The 15649-nt window shown below is 35.3% G+C and overlaps 1 protein-coding gene and 1 long non-coding RNA gene across 2 annotated transcripts; both read right to left on the bottom strand.

Moving 5' to 3' along the window:
• Nucleotides 1–330: 330 nt before the first annotated feature.
• Nucleotides 331–2762, bottom strand: LOC127447294 (uncharacterized). Its single transcript, XR_007898368.1, has 3 exons — nt 1634–2762; nt 1220–1302; nt 331–385 (listed from the first exon to the last, which is right to left on the bottom strand). It is a non-coding gene; the product is annotated as an uncharacterized LOC127447294 (long non-coding RNA).
• A 232-nt stretch (nt 2763–2994) lies between these two features.
• prkag3b (protein kinase, AMP-activated, gamma 3b non-catalytic subunit) lies at nt 2995–15610 on the bottom strand. The gene is made up of 13 exons (XM_051709077.1): nt 15273–15610; nt 13982–14024; nt 12995–13101; nt 12722–12803; nt 11235–11293; nt 7760–7805; nt 7614–7668; nt 7402–7528; nt 7111–7276; nt 6542–6579; nt 6270–6416; nt 4518–4692; nt 2995–3583 (listed from the first exon to the last, which is right to left on the bottom strand). Exons 1-12 carry the CDS (start codon nt 15288–15290, stop codon nt 4576–4578), a joined length of 1005 nt encoding a protein of 334 aa, XP_051565037.1. The 5' UTR covers nt 15291–15610; the 3' UTR covers nt 2995–3583; nt 4518–4575.
• Nucleotides 15611–15649: the final 39 nt, after the last annotated feature.

The raw sequence follows: 15649 nt of genomic DNA, 5'->3' as shown, positions 1-15649 counted from the left end.
TTTGATTTCATTTCAATACAAAGCATGAATGATTTTATAACCTCAAAACAAAAATGAACAAAGTTTGGGATTTTAAACTCAAGTTTGACAGATTCTACCTGGAAATGTTGTGGTTTGCTTTCACTTTCCAATATTTTGGCCATAGGCTTAGACCTTGTAAGTACAAAAAAGTAACAATATATACATGTTGTGCATGAAATAAAAGAAATGAAACATTACACTGTGTAAAGATTTGAGAAGAAAATAAAGATATAATTGGATATAAAGTGCCTTTTAGGATTAGAAATCTGTTTTAAGGAGTGCCCTGAAGTGCCTGCTTGAGCATTTTCAGGGTGTGGTACATCGAACACATCAGGGTCATCGGGATTTGTTTCAAGCTCAGCCTCTATAGTGGAAAGATTAAACAAGATTAAGCAGATCAGGCATTGGTTTATAAGCATTTTAAATCTTAGTTAGTGTTCAGGCTTAGCTGTTACATGTCTGAATTTATGGATTAATTACCTGTATCAACAAAACCACAAAGTTAAACGAGCACCACACCTTTACTTAAATATTCTGGGTTCAATACAAGTTAAGCTCAATCGATAGAATTTGTGGCATATTATTGATTACCACAAAGATACATTTTGTTTTTCCCCTCCTTTTCTTCATATTAAAAAAAATAATAATCTGGGTTACATTGAGGCACTTAGAATGGAAGTTACACGTTAAATGTTAAAATACTCACCATTTCAAAAGTTTGGCCACAAGACGTAAACAATATTTGTTTTAACATAATTGTAGTGTGATAAAATCACTTACTAACCTTTTCTGTGTAAAATTATAGCTAATTTTACAACTTTGTTGCCATGACGATGTAATGTCAACAAACCCTAAAACGACTTTAAAAATTACGATTTAAACAACTGTACAGCTCAAATAATACACGAGTTTTAACAGAAGAATTAATGTAAGTGCTTTTTAAAATTATAAGCTTCACATTTCTGCCTTTAAACCCTCCAAAAAATTTCCCCATTCACTTCCATTGTAAGTGCCTCACTGGAACACAGATTCTTTTTAATTTTTTTTTTTTTTTGAACGAAAAGGCGGGACGAGCCAAAATGATTTTTTTTTTTTTTTTGTGGTAATCAACATTATGCAACAAATGCTGTTGATTGAGCTGAACTTCTATTGAACCCGAAATATTCCTTTAATCACATATTTGCTTTCATTGTCTTACCTAGAGCACCTTTGTTAGAGATTACAAGACCCTTGTTGCCTTTTCTTTGTTTCTTCTTCACTTTTATTCCAAACACCTTTTTACTGCAAAACACATTGGAATTTCAATCTTAAATCACTTATAAATCAGATTACTATTACTTCTTGGGGGTCTTGGCATAATGGTTAAATATCTGGACTAGGAATGGAAAGGTTCGAGCCCAGCAAGGGGCAATATATAAGCTGTCACCATTGTGCCTATGAGCAAGATAACTCCCAAATCCAAAAGTGTATTATTTTCTGTTTTGGATAAAAGCATCAGATAATGACTACATATTACACAGTATATTAAACTATTATATTACTTGTAATCTGTGCTATTCAGCATGCCAGAGAACAAGCATAAACTTGAGAAAGAGCTGCCAGAAGAGCTTACCCTGGTGGTCCAGAGCTGTCTTTATCTCGCTCCATTCTTTCTGAAGGAATTCAGGAAAGAATGCTTCATTCAATTTGTTTAAAAAGTCCTGTAAAAATCCAGTTAAAAAAATGGTTGCCAAAGTCAAATTTATTCACTAGGAAAAATAAATGAAGGTCCACAATACGCCTGATGATGTTGTAAGTGACTGTAACCCACTCCATCCAAGGAGACAGAGAAGACGAGACAGTGAATTTATTTCCTCCGTGAATGTCTGTTTGACTTTCTGTTGCTGAATGATTACATTACAAACAAGGGTGGAAGACAGTATGTGTGTTTTTAGGATGACTCAAAAAAGACCATATGCAGCACTTAGTTTCAGAAATGTAAACAAGATTGTAAATACACCAAACATTGACACTGCCAAATGTACAGAAACTTTCATCCTAGTGTATAACAATTTTAACTCCCTTATCAGAATATCATGAGACCATAAAACGACACTTGACACATGGCAGTCGAGCGTCTTGACCTGTAATCTGGTTTATTTTGGCTAAGCTTATGACTTAAGAAAAATAACAAGACCACAGTAAAAATAAAGCACAAAAACAGAATTCACCTGAAGTTATTTAAATTCTGTCATCATATACTCACACACCCTAATGTTTTTTTAAAGCATGTATGACTTTTTTTTTTAAAGATTTTAGGCAGAATGACAGCCTCAGTCACCATTCACTTTCATTATATGGGGAAAAAGATGCAATGAAAGTGAATTATGACATTCTGCCTAAAAACTCATTCTGTGTTTCACAGAAGAACAAAAGTCAAACGTGTTTAAAACAACACGAGGGTGAGTAAATTATTTTATTCTTGAGTGAATTAACCCGTTAGGACATTAGTAATTGAATCAGTTTGTGGTAATTACTTCAAACATTAGTCATACTTGATCACTTTTTGATTCTGAGATATTTCATGACTACAGTGTTCAGTGCAAAGTTTCTAAATATAAAAATCAACAGTCAACAAGTGTTCAAACTAGTTTGAAGTGCAAATGATGCAAATTAGGTTATTAAACTACTTAACACTTAGCAAGACACTGTTTGCTGACTTGGAGTGAAAGCAGGATGTACAAGGATACACCTCTGGTAAATACAGGCACCACAACAACTCAAACATTGAGCTCTTATTTGCCATCGCAATGCTGGGCTATTTTATTTATTTATTTTCTATAAAAAAAATATAAAAGAAAATTATATATATATATATATATATATATATATATATATATATATATATATATATAATTTTATTTTTTATTTTTTACAGTGAAACTTTTAAGAAGTTTCACTGTAGCACCAGAGAGCATATCAGGGGTGGTACAGGAAGTGAAGATAAATTTAACAAGTAAAAACATAAAAACCAAGGGAAAAAAATTAATGATTTAAATTTAAATGTATTCAAAGAGAACTGAAAATTAATAATAGTCCAATATTTCTAATTTTGCTAGGGAATAGTAGCTTTTCCTCGGTAGACCTGGTTTCAACTGGAACATACACTACAACAAGAAAACTGCAGAAAACTGCCATTTGTGTGGTAAGAAAAGAGCCCAAACAATATTTGAAACAGTAAAGCGAGTTATATGAAGAAAATGACAGCATTATCAGTTTATTTACAATGTGAGGATCAGGAATCAATAGGTTTTATAACAAATTTACAGATGTTTTGCAAAAAAGGATTGGCATTGTTAAATACGTAACAAAATGGCTGTAGTGTATTCTGACTTAGGAATAACACAATTAAATAATTATGTGATAATTGTTTGATAAATTATTATAATATACATGTAAAATTGCAAAATAAGATTAAACATGTTTTAAGTGGTACATAAAATTCCAAAGTGTGATTAAAAATATTTACAGTTTTAATCTTCAAACCTTCACATCTTCAAGTCTCGTGGTTTGCGAATAATTTCTAGAAAACAAGATACAAAAATAATATTTCATTCAGAAATGTTCCTTCACTCACAGTAAAACTTATATCACTAATATCCATTCAGACACAAACAACAATTTAATCAATACACAATTTCGGTCACAATAAGGGAAAAAATCTTTCACTTAAAGGGATAGTTCACTCACCCTCATGCCATCCAAGGTGTATGATTTATTTTTTTCTGCTGAGAAGCATATTTCAGCTGGGTAGGTCCTCACAATGCAAGTGAATGGGTACCAACATTCTGAAGCTCCGAAAGGACATAAAAGGATCTTTAAGACTCCAGTGGTTAAATCTTTATCTTCAGAATCGATATGATAAATGTGGGTGAGAAAGAAATCAATATTTTACTTTTTTCCTATAAATCTCCACTTCTTTTGTTTTTGGCGATTTGCATTCTTTGTGCGTATCGCCACCTACTGGGCAGGGAGGGGAATTTATGGGAAATAAAGGACTTAAATATTGATCTGTTTTTCACACACACCTATCATATCACTTCTGAAGATATAAATTTAACCACTGGAGTCTTTTGTGTTTCCTCTATGTGCATTTTGGAGCTTCAAAGTTCTGGTCACCATTCACTTGCATTCTATGGACCTACAGAGCTGAGATATTCTTCTAAAAATCTTTGTGTTCAGCAGGAAAAATAAAGTCATACACATCTGTGATGGCATGAGGGTAAGTAAATAATAACAATATTAAAATTTTTGGGTGGACTATCCCTTTAAGGAAAAAATATTTGAAAATTTATATAAAATATGCCCCCAAAGATCAAAATTGTCCATCCATTCCAGATCAAATAGGCTATATTTTAACATATTCTTTTACTTAAGAATACAATGGACACAAGTACAAGCACCATAAAAACATGACAGTACCGGGCAGCAAAAGGAACACAAGACGGGCTGCCTACCTGGTATGGGGAGGGATTTAAATTAAGACGTTATGGAGAGGGGAGCCCTCCACTGGTATTAGGAGAAAAGTGCATCCACACCTGCAGGAGTCAAGACTAGAGCCTGCAGCAAATCAGAGAGCGAGACGATTCCCCTCACCACATCCTCTTTGTCCACAAGCACAAGACGGTGAACCTAACAGAATTAGGAAAGTAGTGAGATTAGTCAAATACATCACTTTTTCTTTTAATCAAATGTAACCTCTGGACCAAAACAAATATGTAAAAATCCTAAAGCCCAAACAAGGAAATTATTCACAGTTCTTTTTTTAAAGATGAAGTGGGTAGTTTCGGTGTCTCTATAGTGACACCAAACAAGATTGCAAAAATCTTTGACTGTTTTCAAACAGATTTCCGTAACGGTCCCCCAGTCTTCTCTTGGTCAACCAGAAAGATTGTCCTGCCCCAAACTCACATCAGTAGTTGCTATGTCGAGCTGATCGGGGTGCTCAAACAAATAGAGCAATGTTTTAAAAGCGCCACAGTGTTTACACGTTTTAGAGAACGTAATGCTGGATGTCTGGTTTTCAGTTGTCTTTGCATATTAAGATAGGATAGGAGAAAGTATTTAACATCGAAAAAAATTTCATTATTCAGTAGACTTCAGTATGTCAACAGCGAGAAACAGGAATTGAACTGTCAGGAGCTTAAAATGATGTCATATGCAACAGTAGGCATGTTTCCATCCAAGTTATGAATTTAATTTATGCAACAACAAAAAACTCAGAATATCACAAAAACAATTTGCAAATAAAGCATTGTAAGAGAACAACATTGTCACTTCTGGGAAAATTGGCGCAAAATAGAAATACAAATGCAAATTGAAGCCACTGTGGCTCCTTTGTTAAATGTAATAAATTATTTGTGGTTTAGAGCACGCAGATGAACTTCACAGACGCTCTGATAAACTTCACAATTGCCCTCATTCAGCGGAAGATGCCGTATGTCTGGGAGGCAAAGAGTGTCAGATAGTTCTGGGAGGAAATAATGGCCAATCATTTTGAGGACAGGCTTTGGCTCTGGCATTTCAGAATAACCAGAGCAACATCAGATGGTATGTGATGATTCTCAAATTATGTATTCACATGGCTTGTTGAGACAAAGTCGCATAACTTATTTGATCTACTGTATATTCCTGTATAAATTCTAGGGTTAGGGGTCAGGGTTAGCTTATGCGAAGGAAGACTGTCTTACCGACTAAAAAATGCATCCACCTTAAGCTAGCATGTAATTTTTTGGGGGGTTTTTTTGCACATTCTGGAAATTTTATTTGCATCTTGGTATTTTCATCTAGCATTTTTTATGCAATATCTTAAAATTTGCAAAAAAATATGTGGATGGGGTCCCAGTTTATATTAGGTCTCTTTACTATGTACTAACATTACATACAATACAATGAACTTATTGTGTAACTACATGTTGTTCTGCAAAATTCTCACAAGATTCACATTTGCTGCTACTGAGGTTGAGGTACAGGTTAGGGTTTAGGATAAAGGTTGGAGCAGGGTTGGGTTTAGGATTGGGGTAAGTTAAACAGTGTAAATACAGATGTAATTAAATGCAGGTACTTTAAATATAAGTACAATGCAACAACAAATATACATAATATGTACATTGTATCAAATGATTAAGTACATAGTAGTTAAAGACACCTAATATAAAGTGGGTCCGTGGATGGAAACCCAGCTAGTGGCAACTGTTTATTCTTAATACCTCTGCCTCAGCGATGCGATCAATGATGGTTTCGAGTGTTTCATAAGGGTAACACTTCAGAACCCCCTCAATACAGCCCGAACGGCCCTGAATGGCCTCCTGCATCGTCATGTTCAGGTTGTTGTAGTTTTTCTGTGCAGCCAAGTTCTATTGTAGAAACAGTAGGGAAACATAAACATTTTTACCTACATAATGATGTGTAAAGCATATGTGGAAGTCATTCGGCAACACATAGTTATGGGAATAAAAGGTGTGAATATGGATCTACGTACAATGACATCAAACCTGGAGTAGAGTGCCACCACTTTCCCTAAAAATAATGAAAACAATCAGTTGACAGACAGCATGTGTAACCAAATAGAAGAAACATTTTAAACATACAGTGGGGTGCAAAATCCACATTGAACTAATAGAAATAATAGAAAATATTTATGATTCTGCACTATTTCAATAATCAAATTTAAGCAAATTTGTGATATTGACCATGTTAACTATGTTGCACCAAAGGATTTCTTTGATTCCACTGGATCACACAAGATGATCTTTGGAACATTCTCAAATCATGCTGGAAAACACGCATCATCAACTTGTGGCGTCCATGCCAGCTCAAGTGCATGCTGTCATTAAAGCAAAAGGGGACATACCAAATACTAAAATTCTGAGAGTCATATTAATTTTTCAATTAACACGAAAAACTTTTCACTCAAATTGTTATACAGATAATATAATTTGTAATATAAAAAAAAACATATTAGAAAATGGCAGCATTTTTACAAGTAGACCGCCCCTACTTTTGGTATAAGAAAATCAAAACCAAAAAGTCAAATGTGTTGCTTCATACCTTTCTCATTGACTACAGGCAGGGCTGACACCCGTCGTTCTACAAATATCGATAAAGCATCATAAACTGTTTCTGTCTCCCTGACAGTCGCAATGCTCTTGAAAGTTCCAATATCCACTTCCTCAATTCGCTTTTGTAAGAATCGTGGCTTTGGGATCATAGAGCCCTGTGATTCACAATATATATATTTGTCACTCAGTACAAAGCTATTGCAATGGTTAACATGCAACTCAGTTTGCTTATTAAAGCAAGGTGATATGAAAAGAACAAACACACACAAAAATATCTTACAAAGATGTGTAGGAACTTGAGGATGCGTTTATGGGTCAGTATGTGGAGGACGTTCCCTGATTCTGGATCTATGACGGGCAGCCGGTGAATCTTGTTCTTCAGTAAAGAATAGATGGCTTCAAAGAGGCTGACAACAGGAAACACAACTCTGTCAATGGAGAGACAAAAGAAAAAGAAAGAGGAAACAAAGTGCTGCAGAGGTCCTGCTTTACCTGGAGTCAGGTGTGATGCTGATCAGCGAGTTGAGAGAATACTGTAGATAGACCTCTGAAAGAGGGAACAGATAGAGCTACTACTTACAGACATTTTAGGATGTGTATCAGATTGAATAATGAACCTCAAAACTATTTACAACCACCTCTCCACGTTTCAATCTTGTGTTCCTCCAGTTCATAGATTTGTACCTACAGCAGATAAACAGCATGAACTTATGTTTATATTGGGTATGTATATCAATATATATAGGGGAGACCGGGGCAAGTTGTTATTTTGGGAAGTTTTCACAAAGGTTATACACTCTCAGAAAAAAAAAAGGTACTGTTTGAGATACAAGGCCGCCACTAGGGTGGTACCATTATTTTGGGTACATATTTGTACCATTAAGGAGACAAAAATGTATAGTTTTCCCATCCCCATTAAACACTGGTTTATTTTGTGAATTCTATCCTCCAAACTAAAATCCCAACATCATGATTATTTTGTAATTGCTCAAGAAAAAAACTGAACACAATAAAACCACACTGGCATATTTTCAGGCAAGGTTCAACTATCTAATGAAGGTAGATATTAACTTCTGTTCTTAGGACAAGGGTTTTTTCAAATGGGCCAGGTCAGGTTAGGCTGTCACATGTGTTTTAATTGTTGTAATTTTACACAATTGATTAAAAAGTATAACCACCGCACACCTGATAATTCTCTCTCTCTTTTTTTTTTTTGTTGTTGTATGGAACATTGATTTTGGAATCTCCACTATAAGGCACATCCCTCTCTGTGTGTCTTTTTATGGTTAAAAAAAAAAAAAAAAAAAAGGGGGTTGGTTGTCGTCTGTTTCTATATTGTCATTGGCCATTAGTGTTCGCAACAAATTTTATTTGGCCACTCAATTTTTTTAATTTATAAGGTTGCATGACCAAAACACAGGGGTGTAAAGTAATTGAGTAAAAATACTTAAGTATAATAATTAAGTATTAATTTTAGGGATTTGTACTCGAGTGGAATTTAAACCGAACACTTGAACAGAGTGGTGGTGGCGTAGTGGGCTAAAGCACAGAACTGGTAAGCAGAAGGTTACTGGTTCGATCTCCACAGCCAACACCACTGTGTCCTTGAGCAATCCTTGCCCTTGCTCCGGGGGGACTGTCACTGTAATAAGTGCACTAAGTCGCTTTGGATAGAAGTGTCTGCCAAATGCATGAATGAAAATGTACTTTTACTTAATTATATTTCCAAAGAAAAAACTTTTTACTACTTGCAATTTTATTTAAACTTGAAAAGTACTTATTACATTTTTGCAGATCATTTTCTTTCATCTTACTGGACTGAAGCCACCTTTTCACTGCATCCGACAAATGACAGATGAGAGTCCAGAAGTCAGTCATTTCAAATGGAGTCACACAGAGGCTGTGTGGAGTTCCAACCATCTGCAGAGGCAGAATTTCAGATCTGATTTGAGCTTCAGATATGCTGAAATATTTGTGTGACTAGACCGAATGTGACTGCCCGACTGAATGTGATGTGCGTATCCATTCAAAACTATGAGTATGAAGTGAGAAAAACGGACTTCTTTGTCCTAAACTTTATTCTAAATGCCTACTACTTCTACAGATTGGATAAAGTAATAAATTATCATTCACGTTGCAAATATATATTAAAAAAAGCTTTTGTAATTAAATGTCATTCATTTCTACACATGCCTTCATATTTAAATCATATCTGTGAATTTCTACTCCCTATTTGCTGAACTTTTATTGTTGTTGTTGTAAGGCAACTATTAATTATAATAACAACAACTATAAAACCAGCAATGATAATGATAATAAAAATAATGGAATCTGAATAAATATTAATTATGCATTTTGTTCAATTCATCCATCTGCTCAACAGTAAGGTTTGGTAGCAAACCTCAGAAAACAATTCACAAAACCAACAACATTACTAACTTTATTTAAAGCTTCATTTATATATTTTTTGTCTCAAGGGGCTGGGTGATCTGACATCACAATTCGTGAGTGCCTTCTCCCATGCAACCAACATTGCATGACTGTGGCAACATTTTAGCAAAATAGAATTATGTGGTTCATGACATGTCTCAGGGCAGTTCCAAGTGAGCGAAATGTTCTCCCGGAGAGATGAGATTTTTAAGGTTAATGTTCTATTGAGATTTCAACAAAACCTAACTCCCTACCCTAAACTTAAACCTAACCGATAGTGTCATAAAAAGCAAATGTTAGATGAAAAGCACAATTTCTGAAGCAACCACATCATTTTGTGGTGCTCCTACAACACTTTTGGCTCACGTGTCGACTCGCGTGCTCTTTAGGACTCCTTTGCATCACATATGCAACTCTCTATCAGTTCAGCTACCGCGCAATTTGATCACTCTTAATCTTGTAAATGTTGTTGGTTATGTAATGCAAACATTAAAATAAGTTATGCACTTTAGTAAAAGTGTTTATGAACTGATATTCTGCCATTTTACTGGTGATTTGAGTGAAAGGAAATAAAAGTCATTGATGTTTTAGTGCCTCTAGTGTTCATTCCACCAGGAAATTGCCGTGTTATGTACAACAGGCCACTTAAAATCATTATGCACAAATGTTGTTATTGTAACATGATTCTTTGACCAGGTTGCAAATGCTACTGGGGGAGAAATATGACAGTGACTTAACAAACCAATCAAATTTAACATCCTCTCTCACACAATCTCCTCTCTTGATTTCATTCTTTTTACTTTTTCAATACTTAAGTACAATTTAATGTGAATACTTCTTTACTTTCACTCAGGTATGACTTTTATTGAGAAAAATTTTCACTCAGTATCCATACTTTCACTTAAGTATAATTTCTGAGTACTTTTTTACACCCCTGCCAAAACATTGTATCAATAAATTTGTATACTGTTTGCAAGCAACAGCAGTGTGCGGGATTTTTACTTGTTTATATACAATTTGTTGATTACAATTTCTGTTTGCCAAAACAATGGTTTGATTATTAATGTAACCTTTTATATTTTTGCCAGTTGACTAATTGTTTTGTTTTTCATAACCGTTCCACACAAGCAAGAGTGTTGTACTGAATATCAACACAACTGTGATTGGGCCTTGGGTAAGCACACTTGCTCAAGTTGTTTTTATACAAAAGTTGTATAAGTTGTTAACAAATACGAAGTATCTTACATTTTAGAAACAATTTTCTTTATTTTTGCTCCAACAATGAAAGTAGTTCCCAAAGAAGTCAAAGCATGAACAACATTGTGTGTTCTTGAGCAACACAAACACAGAAAAGCGGAGGGAAATTGTGGAATGTGCCAGCAATGTTGTACTAAATATCAGTACTCTTGGAACACCGCTTGTCTCATCAAATTAGAGCAGTGGAACTAAATGCTATATAAAGTGTAACAACATGCCCTGTGACATGGGCAATACAAAAGGTCAGTGTGTTAAATGAACTGTACCTTCTTTCTTGGAATATATTAGTTGTGGCCAAAACTTTAAGGCAGAAACTGACTGATTAACCTACCCTGAAGGAATATTACTGGACTAAAAAGTGGAAACTAGTTCCGGTCTCCTCTATATTTTATCTTGGAAACAATACGTTAGATTTATAGTGTTTACCATAGGAGATCTGTAGTAACGATGGAGAATGTTGATAAAGTCTGTAATGGTGAGCATCCCTGCAAAGACAAAAATAGCACATGTAGAACATAAACAAGAGCACTCGGCTTCAAACTCAATCCAACGCTTAATTTAAACAAACCGAGATGAAGCCCACCAGACAGTACTCTATTTAAAGGTGAAGTGTCACAGCGTCATCAGACAAAATGGCAAAAATAATGAATCTTTGTAAACAGGTTTCCCAAACACTCCGCAGGTAGTCCTGTAGATTTCACACCATGGGTTGAGCCAATGTTGCTGTGAGATGCTCAAATAAACAGAGCCATTTTACATAGAACCAACAGAAGGCTTACTTATAGTCTCTTCATATTGAGCTGGGATAGGAGAAGGTATTTTAACATTAAAAAAATTACACACTTCAGCCTTTTCTGCTTGATTAAGCTTTATTCTTTCAATCAAATTTAATATCAAAAAGCTAACATCAGCAAGACTGAATTAAGGACAACAGCACAGTCTTACACCCAAGTTTCCTTTCAGTGGGAGGATCTGCTTTCTCTTAAGCATGGCTATTACTGCACCCAAAGAAGGTACAGGGGGTTAGAACAGCAATCTGGCATTTTCCCACCAGATACCATGACCCAGAGGCCACACTAAACTTAGAAGCTGGCACCAGTGGTGTGGATGATTTGGTGGAGCACAATCAATCAAAGCCATGACAGCACACACACACACACAAAATGTCTTTGCTTGCATATGAGCTGCTTTGTGTTGATGATGCAATTTATTCAAAATAAATTCCCAGAGTTTTAGGTTTTCCATGACCATATGAATCCTGATTGCAGAAAATCCATCTGGGAGAAAGCTCAGATCAAATGTCATGAAAATCCACAATCTAAAAATGTACCAAAAACCTTAAAGGGATAGTTAACCAAAAAATGTGAATCCTCTCATTATTTACTCACCCTCATGCCATTCCAAATTCGTATGACTTACTTTCTTCAGCTGAACACAAACGAAGATATTCTGAAGGTTGTGCTGAGTGTTTTTTTGTTCTCCTTTCCATGCAAATAAATGGGGATCAAAACTTTCAAGCTCCATAAAGCACATAAAGGCATCATAAAGGTAATCCATCTGTAGTACATTCCAAATCTTCTGATGCGAAATGTTAGATTTGCTCCACAAAGAAAGAAAGCCATACAAGTTTAAGATGGCATAAAGATGAGTAAATGATAAGAGAATTATCAATTTGGGATGAACAATTCCTTTAAATCTACCCCATATCATGGAAATATCAGTATTACAGGATTGTCTATAGTATGTACTATTAATAAGTAATTTAGCATATGTGAATCATGCATGGTTTTCCTAACATGGCTTTATGGGTTAAGATGTTATAGTGGCATTATAGTATTTCAGTAATCTGATGCAGTCTCATAGCTGACCAACCACACTTTTAAAAGCTCAGCAAATCTCTCAGGTTTGCTTACCTACAAAACGCTGCAACTTGTTGTCCCATAAAGGTGCTGCTCTCACACCATTTGCAACCAGTGCAAAGAATGCTTTCTTTACCTGTACAGAACAGCGACACATTTCAATGTTAATGCTTTGAATGTTTGTGTATGAATATTTTTAATGAGTGAATCTGCTGAAATGAATACACCGTGCAAAAATAAATAAATAATAATAATAATTTAAAAAAAAAGGCTTGTACTTTAATACAGGATGTGACATAAAACATATGACACTAGTTTGTGACTGGCCTGCAGTGTTGTGTCAAAGATCACCAGTTTGGAACTTGTAGGAATGGCATCATAGCAGCAGTGACTCAAGAAAAACTTGGCGTACACGTCTGAGTCTTGGAGAGGTTCTTTAGAAAGAGACAGAGAGGGAGACCCCTGCTGCAGGTCGGTCAGTCAGCAGTATGCACGTCAGCATTCACACAACCAAAAAGCTTGGACACACCTTTTTCTTTCTTATTTTTATTTTCCACCTTCAAGAATAACAACAGTCATAAAAAGTAGGAAATAACACTAATGGAAGTATGGGAATTATGTAGTGCCCAAATTGTTTTTTAAACTAAAGTGATCTCATATTTGAACTTCTTTACAGTATCCACCCACAGTCTAGATTAGATTAGATATACTTTATTGATCCCGCAAGGGAAATTGTTAAAAATGACAGAATTCTCTCAACCAGCTGAGGTGTCTTAAAAATAGTAATCCACTTCAAATTACTATTAATTTATCAAAAATTATAATCAGATTACTTTCCTAATTACGTCATTGAAAAAGTAATCACATTAAGAATTACTTAAAAGTAATTAAATTAAAAGTCAGTAACTAATATGATTACAAGAGTTTAAAATGTAATGCATTACACTACTTTTTTTTTACTTTGTAATTGGATTACACCCAACACTGAGAAATTCACACACAATTCATTCACAATTTAAATATGTCCAGAAACCAATATTAAGCATTTACACATACACTATCAAAGCACAAGACTTTAGATAATCAGAAACCTAAATGTGTCCAAACTTCTGACTGGTAGTGTATGTTTCATCATATGTAAATCAAACTATAAAAAAACAAACTGATCATTGTATAGTACCACAGATCAGTGACATTTCTTTCTTAATTCATGATGTTGTACACTGCAAGTCACTGTATTGAAAGCAGGACACAGTGGATGTTTACAATTAGAAACACACACAGGATCAGCATATAGAAGATACTAATAGATACCTGTCCTCTTCATGGTGAGTCCCTCATCCTCCATAAAGGGGACCTAGATGCAAAACAGAGAATACACCTTTCACTCCAATGTTCAAAGAAGTAAAAAGCTGTGATGAGGATAAGGCATCACCTTTTACATATAACAACTCACCTGTCCAAAAATATCGAAGGAAATGTCAGCATCAGGTGGCAGTGTGTTTTTACACCCCTATATTTAGGTAATTCCTTCAAAACTGAGCTGAACTGTAGCACTATATCTTTCTATGTCGGTATCTATAAGCAACATTGTTTATTCTGCACACTGTGTGCAGAATAATGTTATGACCACGCACCCTAAGAACACTTGTGCATATAGTGCAGTGACGAAGTTAACAGATTTGATCATTTTCCATACAGGTGCTCACTGGCTAAAGAACTGATTTCACTGACAGCAACTGCCACAGAGACCTACATAGGAGGGTCTATTATCTCAATAATACAGGTAAACATTCATCACATGCTAACCATGAGTAAGCTAGAATTATTAGTGTTTTCAGGGCAGCACTGTATTGATACATTGAAATATTAAAATGTTTGCCAATCAACATATAACCGAAAGCAATGATGTAATATTTGCATACTGAATTTGGATTGATCTTTCTTACACACTGAATTGTGATTGGTATTTTTTTTTTTACATCTATTTAACCATGTAGCCACCTTAACATTGCAAGTAAGAAAACAAGACTCGTACTGAATATCATAACAATGGCAAAGCAACTCTGATAGATCATTTTACTCAGAACCAAAGCCTAACACCTAAAAAACCTCAAACTAAGCATACCTAAAACACTAATATTCTGCTCTCATGGCAGCACTTGTATTTCCTTCAGGAAATGCAAATGTAATTAATTATTATTAGAAATAATTATGTTTTCAAGTGTACTTTGAGCTAAATACATTTGAACTCTGCATTGATCATTGAACTTGCTCTACACTGAGGGCCTGTCTCCTATGCACTGTTCAGGGCTCCAAAAATAACCTTAAACATAAACACAACGTGCGCAGCAACCAGCTATACTAGTTTACTCACATGTTATCCGTTGAACTACTGTATCTAACCAGTCCAATGTGGATTATAAAAACTTCTGCAAGCAGTTTGAAAACTTTGGGCTCTTAAAGTTGCAAAAAAAAAAAAAAAAAATACAGTATATTAAGATAGGTTGCTATGCTGGCAACTGCAATGGTAATGTGATTCACCATGTAATCAGAAACAATGTAATTTGAGCACTCAGGTTGCAGGTTCCTATCTGAGACTTACCTCCATTAGCGGGTCCATGTCTGGGTCCCACCGCTCAATCTGGGTGGCTGAGTGAGACAAAGGGCTTTAGTGCTTGAGCATACTTCAGCTGTGATCCTGTCCCTGCTAATCTAAATCAGGAGGAAGAGCCGGTCCAGGCATGCAGAGGGGCTGGCCATTGGACAGGGGGAGGAGAATCACAGATGTTGTGGCAGTTGGTGGCTGTGTATAGACAACACCCCTGTAATACACACACACACACACACACATACAAAGAGAGAGAGAGAGCGAGAGAGAGCAAGCTCATGATCTTCATAAACTAGTGCTGGTTCTAGTTGGCATGAACATTGTTTTTTGCATAATCAGGACCTCAATCAACATAATAGTTAAGATACGAA

This window comes from Myxocyprinus asiaticus, chromosome 10, assembly GCF_019703515.2.
Source record: "Myxocyprinus asiaticus isolate MX2 ecotype Aquarium Trade chromosome 10, UBuf_Myxa_2, whole genome shotgun sequence".
Taxonomy (NCBI): Eukaryota; Metazoa; Chordata; class Actinopteri; order Cypriniformes; family Catostomidae; genus Myxocyprinus; species Myxocyprinus asiaticus.
Note: the sequence above shows the minus strand (reverse complement) of the source record. Positions and strands in the feature narration are given on the sequence as shown.